The 10,945-nt window shown below is 50.9% G+C and overlaps 1 protein-coding gene across 1 annotated transcript in view; it reads right to left on the bottom strand.

Moving 5' to 3' along the window:
* Nucleotides 1–8,667: 8,667 nt before the first annotated feature.
* Nucleotides 8,668–10,945, bottom strand: part of LOC142302474 (zinc finger CCCH-type antiviral protein 1-like) — a 42,346-nt gene continuing 40,068 nt past the window's right edge. The window contains exon 14 of the mRNA XM_075343542.1: nt 8,668–10,647. Within this exon, the coding sequence (XP_075199657.1) occupies nt 10,361–10,647 (287 nt within the window). The 3' untranslated portion in view covers nt 8,668–10,360. The remainder of the gene's footprint in view (nt 10,648–10,945) is intronic.

The raw sequence follows: 10,945 nt of genomic DNA, 5'->3' as shown, positions 1-10,945 counted from the left end.
CCCGCTGGCCATCCCCAGCAGCTCCGGGAAACGCTTCATACTGACGGTAGTGGACTATGCCACCCGGTACCCAGAAGCAGTGGCCTTGTCGTCCATTCGGGCTGACAAGGTGGCCACCGCATTGCTGGAGACTTTCTCCCGAGTGGGTTTTCCCCAGGAAATGCTCACTGACCGGGGGACCCAATTCATGTCCCAGCTGATGGAGGCCCTCTGTAAGCAAGTCCAGGTGCGACCTCTGGTGGCCAGCCCGTACCATCCACAGACTAATGGCCTGTGCGAGCGGTTCAATGGCACCTTAAAGCAGATGCTTAAGATGTTGGTCGACTCCCATGGGCGTGACTGGGAGCGGTATCTCCCACACCTGTTATTTGCTTACCGGGAGGTTCCACAGGCCTCAACAGGATTCTCACCGTTTGAGCTCCTGTACGGGCGACGTGTGCGGGGCCCCCTGGCTCTGGTGAAAGAGGCTTGGGAAGGGGATTTGGCCACCCCTGGAGTGTCGGTTATCGAGTATGTCATGCGCTTCCGGGACAAAATGCAGGCCTTGACGCAACTGGTACACGACAATATGGCTCAAGCCCAGGCCGATCAGAAGCGTTGGTACGACCAGAACGCTTGTGAGAGGACCTACCAAGTGGGTCAAGAGGTGTGGGTACTGGTCCCCGTACCACAGGACAAGCTTCAGGCAGCCTGGGAAGGCCCATACCTCGTGTACCAGCAGCTCAACCCTGTGACGTACCTGGTCACCCTGGACCCTGCCCGTGGAAGGCGGAAGCCCTTCCATGTGAACATGATGAAGGCACATCATGAGCGGGAGGCATGTGCACTCCCTGTGTGCAACCTGCCCGAGGAGGGAGAAGCGGAAACCCTCTTGGATATGCTAGCCCAGGTTAGGGCAGGCGGATCCATTGAGGATGTGGAGGTTGGCCACCAGCTCTTGGAGGACCAACGGTCCCAGCTGTGGGCCACCCTACACCCCTTCCGGGGGTTGTTTACCAACCAGCCCGGAAGGACTGACTTGGCTGTCCATCACGTGGACACTGGGGATCATCCCCCGATCCGGCGTTCAGCATATCGGGTCTCCCTGGAGGTGCAGCAACACATGCGCCAGGAGATTGACGAGATGCTGAACCTGGGGGTGATCCAGGCATCCAACAGCGCTTGGGCCTCGCCTGTAGTCCTCGTCCCTAAGAAGGACCGAACCACTCGGTTCTGCGTGGACTACAGGGGGCTCAATGCGGTCACGGTCGCCGATGCGTACCCAATGCCACGCATCGATGACCTGCTCGATCAGTTGGCCGGGGCTCAGTACCTGACCATCATGGATCTGAGCCGGGGATATTGGCAGATCCCCCTGACTCGCAAGGCCAGGGAACGCTCTGCCTTTATTACCCCATTTGGACTGTACGAGTCCACGGTGATGCCATTCGGGATGAGGAATGCCCCTGCCACTTTCCAGCGGATGGTCAACACCCTGCTCAAGGGACTTGAAGGGTACGCGGCCGCGTACCTGGATGACATTGCCGTCTTCAGTCCCACCTGGGAGGACCACCTAGAGCATCTAGCACAGGTGCTCAGGCGGATCCACCGGGCAGGTTTGACCATCAAGCCGGGAAAGTGTCAGCTGGCCATGAGCGAGGTCCAGTACCTCGGTCACCGGGTAGGTGGGGGAACGCTGAAGCCCGAGCCTGAGAAAGTGGAGGCCATCGCATCCTGGCCCACCCCCAGGACCAAGAAGCAGGTGATGTCCTTCTTGGGGACCGCTGGGTACTATAGGAGGTTTGTTCCATGCTATAGTAGCCTGGCAAAGCCCTTGACGGACCTCACCAAGAAGAAGCTGCCCTCTGCAGTCGATTGGACAGTGGACTGCGAGACAGCCTTCCGGGCCCTAAAGGACGCCCTGTCCAGCCCGCCCGTGCTACAGGCAGCCGACTTCACGCGGCCGTTTGTAGTACAGACCGACGCCAGTGACTTCGGCCTCGGTGCGGTGCTCAGCCAGGTGGACTCTGCGAGCCAAGAGCACCCAGCCTTGTACCTGAGCAGGAAGCTGTTACCAAGGGAAGTGGCCTATTCTACAATGGAGAAGGAGTGCCTGGCCATAGTGTGGGCCCTGCAGCGTCTGCAACCCTATCTATACGGGCGCCACTTCATCGTGGAGACGGACCACAATCCCCTCAGCTGGTTGCACACCGTCTCTGGGACGAATAGGCGATTGTTGCGATGGAGCCTTGCGCTCCAGCAATACGACTTCACCATTCGCCACAAAAGGGGCCGTGACCACGGTAACGCAGACGGGCTGTCCCGACAAGGAGAGGTCGCGGACGGGCGCACGGGGGAACACCGGAGTGTGCTGCCCCCTAGCGCCCTCAAAAGGGGGGAGGTGTGAGGTAAATCCGGAGATATGACGATAAATCATGACATTCAAGTCATGTCAGGAAGCCCTCTCCTGGTGTCACTACCCCCTTCCCTTCACACAACTGGTTTAGCAACAAATCCATGGCCATGTCCTGTGATATGGAAATTAGGTGGCTTTAGGACAATGGACACAGGATGACTCCCTGCCGTCACCCTGTAGTAGGAGCTGCTAGCTAGTTAGCAAGGCTATGGAAATAGCCAGACAGAACGACTCCAGTAAAAAATGGTTCATATCTCGCAAGCCATATTTCCGATAAATATGGCAACCATAAAAATGGTGTCTCCGCATGTGGACGATGCCGGCACCCCCTTTTTATGGGAACAGGACATTGGGAAATGCCCCAGGCGTGATATCAGCCAATGGGGAACTGGCAGACAGGTCATGAGTCCCCTCGTTCTGTAGCTAAATTCATAACTGTCACAATGAGAGCATTGGCGTCCGCCTACGACGCTCCCAGGCAAAGTTATGGCCAATATCCCCTTGGCTGGATAATTCTGATCCATGCAGGGGGAGTGGCAGTGCTTCCCTGTGAGGTCACTAAGGTAGGAGGGGACCTGGATCTGCCCAGGTTGATAACCCTACTTCGGCCATTTTCCAGCGTTCTTCTGCTCGGGGGCCTGGTTGGGACAGACCTGTGAGAGAGTTCCTGGAAACCTGGTCTACAGCGCCCCCCTGTGGCCAGACGCACAAGGTAACTGATTGAATTGCATACCTGTTGTAAACCATGCTTTGTCTGTAACTGTACTCTGACATATGTATATTCTGTAGATTCCCTATTGTATATATTGTAGTTCTAGTGTGCTTTAGGCGATTAAATTATATAATTAATCTTGGGCTGTTCTGTTATCTCGATCTTGAATCCCACGTCTGTGTGTTCGGCTAATAGTTACCGTAAATCGGTTGGTGGCAGCGAATGGTGCCAAGGATTATTGTGGGGAGGCCAGTGAGATTCGGGGAGATTTTATATATTCCGCCCGCGGAGGTCGGGGGAATATATACCTTACTCTCACCGGGGACCCTTCAATAATCGGCATAAGTAGTATAGCGGCCTCCTTGCTTATTGTCGGGCAATTCCATAATTGGCCTGACTATAAGAGGGGCGCTAGAGAGCGCGTCACGTGCTCTGTCTGTCGGTCGGGAGGTATAAAGGAGGGGTGACCCCCACTTGTTACCCCCCGATTGTGACGTACTGGTAGCCAGCGCGGGGGATTTCGGAGTGACCCCCCCGGTGGTTTGTGACAGAAGGGATGGGAGGAATCAAAGTTGTCATACTGGAGGGCATGGAAGAGAAAAGAAGGAAGGAAGAGATGGGAAGGAAGGAGGGATGGAAAGAAAGGAGGGATGGGAGGAAACAGGTATCATATTGGAGGGCAAGAAAGAGATGGGAAGGAAGGAGGGATCGAAAGAAAGGAGGGATGGGAGGAAACAAAGGTGTCATACTGGAGGGCATGGAATAGATGGGCAGGAAGGAGGGATGGAAAGAAAGGAGAGATGGGAGGAAACAAAGGTGTCATACTGGAGGGCATGGAGGAGATGGGATGGAAGGAGGGATGGAAAGAAAGGAGGGATGGGAGGAAACAAAGGTGTCATACTGGAGGGCATGGAAGAGAAAGGAAGGAAGAAATGGGAAGGAAGGGAGGAGGGATGGAAAGAAAGGAGGGATGGGAGGAAACAGGTGTCATATTGGAGGGCAAGAAAGAGATGGGAAGGAAGAAGAGATGGAAAGGAGGGAGGAAACAAAGGTGTCATACTAGAGGGCATGGAATAGAAAGGAAGGAAGGAGGGATCGAAGGAAAGGAGGGATGGGAGGAAACAAAGGTGTCATATGAGAGGGCATGGAAGAGATGGGAAGGAAAGAGGTATGCAAAGAAGGGAGAGATGAGAGGAAACAAAGGTGTCATAGTGGAGGGCATGGAAGAGGAAGGAAGGAGGGATGGAAACAAAGGAGAGATGGGAGGAAACAAAGGTGTCATAACGGAGGGCACAGAAAAGGAAGGAAGCAGAGATGGCAAGGAAGGAGGGATGGAAAGAAAGGAGGGATAGGAGGAAACAAAGGTGTTAAACCGGAGGGCACGGAAGAGATGAGAAGGAAGGAGGGATGGAAAGAAAGGAGGAATCGGAGGAATAGATGTCATGGAAGCTATAGGAAGAAAGGATAGCAAGAAAGGAGGGATAAAAGGAAACAAAGGTGTCAAACTGGATGCCACAGAAGAGATGGGAAGGAAGGAAGGGATGGGAGAAAACAAAGGTGTCATACTGGAGACCATGGAAGAGATGGGAAGAAGGAAGGGATGGGAGGAAATAAAGGTGTCATACTGGAGGAAACAAGATATAGGAAGAAGGGATGGAAAGAAAGGAGGGATAAGAGGAAACAAAAGCGATATACTGGAGGGCATGAAAGAGATGGGTAGGAAGGAGGGATGGAAAGAAAGGAGGGACGGGAGGAAACTAACATGTCATACTGTAGACCACGGAAGAGATGGAAAAGAAGAACGGATGGAATGAAAAGGATAAGAGGAAACAAAGGTGTCATTCTTGAGGCCGCAAAAGTGATGGGAAAGAAGAAGGGAAGGAAAGAAAGGAGGGATTGGCGCAAACAGGGGTGTCATACTGAGATGGAAGAAGAGATGAGAAGAAGAAAGGAGTGATGGTGGAGGATGATATGAGAAGGCGGGAAATAAGGAAACAAATAAGGGGAATTTAACGAGACAAAGGCGTCATACGGGGGCAGATGGAAAGAAGAGGAGATGGGAGTAAAGGAGGGATGGGGGGAGGAAGAGGTGGGAAGGAAGGTGACTTCTGATGTTATCATGGGCTAGAGGCAGGGAATAAATGGTCCAGACATTCATCATTGGAATGAGACTGGCACAGGAGTGAGATCCTGGGTAAAATGGAGAGATGGTAGTCATGGGGTTTGGTGGGGAAGAAGAGATTGGAAGGGAAAGGAAGGTGACAAACAGATTTGAAGGGAGAGAAGGACAGGAGAATCCTTTGGGGGGTAGGATTATATGGGATGCAAGGGGAAAGAAGGAGACAAGGGGAATAGATAGGGGGAATAGATAGGATGAAAGGCAAAACCCTGGAGATAGAGGGTGTTGTTTGGAGAGGGGATTGGAAAATAAGTAGGAGACATTCTGGGAAAGGGTGAGAGGAAAGGAAGGTGACATGAAGGGGGGGGTGAAGTCCAAGGGAAAGGAAGAGATGGGAACAAAAGGAAAAAGAAGGTGACATCCTAAGCAATGGAATCAGATTGGAAGGAATGGGACATCCTGGAGGAGGACGGTAAAAAGGGATGAAAAGAGAAGCGGGATGAGAATGGTGGATCTGTCGCGGGCGGGAAGGGCGCTGCGCTCACCCACTGCTCGGGTCCGGCTGCTGCTGCTGCTGCTCGGTGGTGGCTCAAGCGGTGGGCCGGATCCCGGGGACTCGAGCGGTGTTCCTCGCCCGTGAGTGAAAGGGGGGGTTTGGGTTTAGGGATATTGTCCGTGACGCCACCCACGGTTGTGGTGAGATTGGTGACACCGCCGCTGCTCTGGACGGGGATCCCGGGAGCGAGGACGGGGATCAGCTTGGATGTTGGTTCTCCCCTCCGTGGGTAGGGGGTTGGTTGTCCCGGGGCCCGGTGAGGGGGTAAGGATGGATGGCAGGCGGGTTACGGGGCCTGGTGAGGTGCAGGGTCGCGGGGGCAGCGCTATGCCGCACGGCACAGTGGTACTCAGCCAATGACGAATGCAAAGTCTCCGGTAAAACAAACGGCTGGATGGACGGGTCCCACAGACGGCTGCGGTGTTTCTCCTCCCGGCAGGTTGATGGTGACTGCCTTTCCCTGCACCTGTGTTGTGTTACGGTTCCAATGGCTTCCCACCGGTAACCCGCTCCCCGGCTTGGATGGAGGCTGAGGGAGCCCCTTTTGCCCGCAGGCTCTGGCCCTGGGAACTGTAGCCTTGGCGGTGACTGTGCTTCCCTCTACGTTTTGAGGTAAGTACTTGTGACGGGGGGTAAACGATTTTGTGAGCCACGGGCAACTAATTGCCCGTGACGCACAAACAACAGTGGCGGGTACGATCGCTCATACAATCGCACGATAGATCGTACCGTGTGACACCGCCCTAAGGGTGCATGCCCACAATCAGTGTTTGCAGCATTTTGGATGCAGCATGTTTCAGCTGCGTCCAAAATGCTGCGTTGTACATTACAAGCATAGTGGACGGGATTTCTTGAAATCTCGTGCCCACTGTGCTTGTTTTTTTCCGCAGCAAACATTGACCTGTGGTACGGCTTTCCAGACTGAAGCATGTCAGTTGTTTGCTGCGGAATCACATGCGTCCTCCGTAGGGAGAGCACAGCGAGGAGACCGCAGCGCCCCGAACCCTGATTGTGGATACGAGCAACTGCGGTCTCCTCCGTTCACCTGTGGAGGAGTCGTGCGGCCCCACAGGTCAGAACCCGCTGCATTCTGCAAGTGCCTGCAAGGCGACAAATGTTTCCCCCGTGTGGAGAACTCTTCTCTTCAAAAGAACCATGGCAGGCAGGATGGCACCAAATTCTAGTTATGAATATTGTTATGGTTTTGTGGCAGGCGTAGGTCCTATAATTATGGGAGACACATTTTTGTCATTGTGACCCCGAGACAAACAAAATTCATGTTCTTGCATTGCGGTGAGGCCTGCCGTTCAGCCCCGAGTTATTATTGGCCAGAAGGATGGGGTTACATATGCCATGACTCATATCTATGGGAATCTAAAATCTCAAGAAATATGGCATTAATGTCCCCCCCCATCTGGACCTGCAGGGGGTGAGATATCTTTAAGATCGGAAATCTCATCATTTTTGGGACCCAAGCAGTATCGCAATGACCAGCCCCATCTGAGGTCACCAAAGGGAGGTATGTGGAGGTGACTGATATCTAATAAATACAGATTCTGAATTATAGGCTGCTCAATTCGCTGTAGGATTGTTCCATTTTCCTATTGGAGTGCTTCCCTCCATAAGAGATTTCTGCCTTTCCTGCCACATCAGGTTTAGTACTTTTCTTTTTCCTTTATGTTTTTTGTAACTCTATATATTATATTGTTTTGTCCCCTTGTAATATCTTTTGTATAATTTTATAAACACTGCCTACTTTTTGGATTAAATATATATAATGTAATAGCTTTGTTCCTCTTGCTCTATAACCTGCATCCCTGAAGCCTCGTGAGGCCAAACCTTACCAGTAATGGGTTTCTAACCGGCCTGGATAGACGATTGATGGTGGCAGCTAGTTTTTTTGGGTTATTGCAGAGCTTGGTGGTGATTGTACTGCAGCATGTATATATTCTATGTGTTGGAATCGGGTGTCTATATGCTATATGTTCACTGTGAAAGTGCCTGATTACATGTCATTATATCAGTGATGTAATCACCATGGGGTGATACTGTATATAAGGGGTGTGGTCTCATGTCTGACCACATGTCATTACATCAGTGATGTCATCACCGGGGACGGAGCTGTATATAAGGGGTGTGTTCTCCCTGTCTTATTACCTCATTATATCAATGATGTCATCACCAGGTGGAAGGGCTGTATATAAGGGGTGTGGTCTCCCTATCTGATCATGTCATTATATCAGTGATGTCATCACCAGGGGTCGGGGCTGTATATAAGGAGTGTGGTCTCATGTCTGATCACATGTCATTACATCAGTGATGTCATCACCAGGGGCAGAGCTATATATAAGGGGTGTGGTCTCATGTCTGACATGTCATTATATCAGTGATGTCATCACCAGGGGGCGGGGCTGTATATAAGGGGTGTGGTCTCATGTCTGATCACATGTCATTTCATCAGTGATGTCATCACCGGGGACGGAGCTGTATATAAGGGGTGTGGTCTCATGTCTGATCACATGTCATTACATCAGTAATGTCATCACCAGGGATGGAGCTGTATATAAGGGGTGTGGTCTCCCTGTCTTATTACCTCATTATATCAGTGATGTCATCACCAGGTAGAAGGGCTGTATATAAGGGGTGTGGTCTCCCTATCTGATCATGTCATTATATCAGTGATGTCATCACCAGGGGCGGGGCTGTATATAAGAGTTGTGGTCTCATGTCTGACATGTCAGTATATCAGTGATGTCATCACCAGAGGGCGGGGCTGTGTATAAGGGGAGTGGCCTCATGGCTGATCACGTCATTATATCAGTGATGTCATCACCAGGGGGCGGGGCCTCATGTCTGTTCACACTGAAGACACTACACAAGTAATATGGATGATTTATTTTGGGTGGAGTTCCCCTTTATTTCTCAGATCTGATCATACAGTGATACAGTTACTCAGCAATGATCTCTTTACAGAAAGTCATGGGTGTAAAAGGGATAAAATTGGCTACAGGGGTTCAGTAAAACTTAGGCGAGCCGATCCATTAGACAGGGTGAAGTTCACTAATGTCACTTCCAGTCATGGGGATACCATGGCTCAGGAGGTTCAGAGGTCGTATCCTCGGGTAACCCCTGGAGAATCCCTTTAAGATTTGCATTTTTATTGATTTATACAGAGAATCCTCTGATTTAGTGACATATTCAGCGTTTTGCCCCCCGTCCTTTTTCCTGTCCGGTGACATTGACCTCCAGGGGATCGGGGGGCTGTAATCACACAAGACGGACCCGAGTCCAGATCTACGAGAGCAGGACTGGAAATCGTCCAGAAAACCTTCCATCCAGTGGAAGCGCCAGTGCAGGGAAACCAGGGGCCGCCCGGTGCCCACTGGCCCCCACTACCACCCCATATAAATAATGGGGCACGTCCCAATAAATGATGTCACCGCGCCTGCGTGATGACCTCACTCATCCTCCCCCGGGGCTCAGACCCCCCCCCCGTCAGGTTGCCCTCCGCTGTGCCCCGGGGTTAGAGCATTGGTAGGAATCATCTCCTCACCAGGAACCAGTTCAGGGTAAGGACATTACATTCCTCCAAAACCAGATCTCCACGAGGAAACCTTTATCTTAGAGGCTGCACGCTCAGAAATCGCTTTATGACTTGTCCTCTAGTCACACACAAATCTGCGGTCACCTTCCTACAGGTTCCGCATCTTTACTAATATGTTTTCTTTGCTGCCCTCTTGTGGTCAGTGCTTGCATTGCACGTTCTGATATGATGCATTTTAAGAGATGTAATATTTTTACCATTACATAAAAAACTCCACATTTCCCAAGATGCAAAGCGGCAGCAGAAACCCGAATGGTCAGAATCACAATGGATCTGACTATCATTATTCTAGATGCTCTGAATTCACCTCTAATGACGAGGAAACAATTGAATTATGACAGGTTTTTTTGTTACGATATTGGGGTTCTCAGCTCTTTACATTGGGGGCACCCCTTGTATTTGGGTTCAGACCTCTTTATATTGGGGTAACTCCTTTTATTGGGGTTCAGACCTCTTTATATTGAAATCACCCCTAGTATTGGGGTTCAGACCTCTTTATATTGAAATCACCCCTCCTTCTATTGGATTCTCAGCTCTTTATATTGGGGTCACCTCTACATGTATTGAGGTTTACAGCTCTTTATATTGTGTTCACTCCTCCTTTAATTAGGGTTCTCAGCTCTTTATATTGGGGTCCCCCCTCCTTTTATTGGGATTCTCAGCTCTTTATATTGGGATCACCTCTCCATGTATTGGGGTTTACAGCTCTTTATATTAGGGTCACTCCTCCTTGTATTGGGGTTCTCAGCTCTTTATATTGGGGTCACATCTCCTTGTATTAGGGGTCATAGCTCGTTATATTGGGGGTCACCCCCCATGTATTGGGGTTCACATATCTTTATCTTGGGGTCACCCCTCCTTGTATTGGGGTCACAGCTCTTTATATTGGGGTAACTCCTACTTGTATTGGGGTTCACAGCTCTAAATATTGGGGTCACCCCTCTTTGTATTGATGTTCACTCTCCATTAGGTCCTCAGCAGAGGAGGCAGGACTTTTTCTGCTCTTCGTACTCCAGCAGATATTCCGGGTAGATCTGATGCTTCTCAAACACCACAAAGATGGAGGGGCTGAAAACGTTGTCCACACAGGAGTCATAGTACCGCGTGCTGCTGCCGGGTCTCAGCGGCGGGCGCTTCATTTGGGGGTCTCCTGTTACATAGTCTCCCACCAGCACGCGAGCTACGAACATTGTCCGTGTCCTGCCAGACGTCGGTGTGGAGTAGTTATGGGAGTACGAGGCATCTCGGGCAAAGTAGCTTCCTATAGGGAGAACGATGACAGGTTATAAGAAACTCCTGAAGGATGACGTCAGTAAAATATCACACATGACGGAAAGCAGAGGCTGTCAGAGCATGCTGGGAGTAGTAGTTGTACAAGGATGGAGAGGCACAACTTGTACATTACTGATATGTGTCACAACTGCAAACATAGTAAGTAATCTGGTTTGTCCGGTGCACTCAAAAATAATACACCCTGATTCTATGTATTTGTAGGAGGTTTCCTGATACCCCACTCCTATGCTGTACATATAATGTTTTGTAATGTGCCTATCTAAGTG

The sequence above is a fragment of the Anomaloglossus baeobatrachus genome, chromosome 4 (genome assembly GCF_048569485.1).
Source record: "Anomaloglossus baeobatrachus isolate aAnoBae1 chromosome 4, aAnoBae1.hap1, whole genome shotgun sequence".
Lineage (NCBI taxonomy): Eukaryota > Metazoa > Chordata > Amphibia > Anura > Aromobatidae > Anomaloglossus > Anomaloglossus baeobatrachus.
This window is presented reverse-complemented; position numbering and strand designations above follow the sequence as displayed.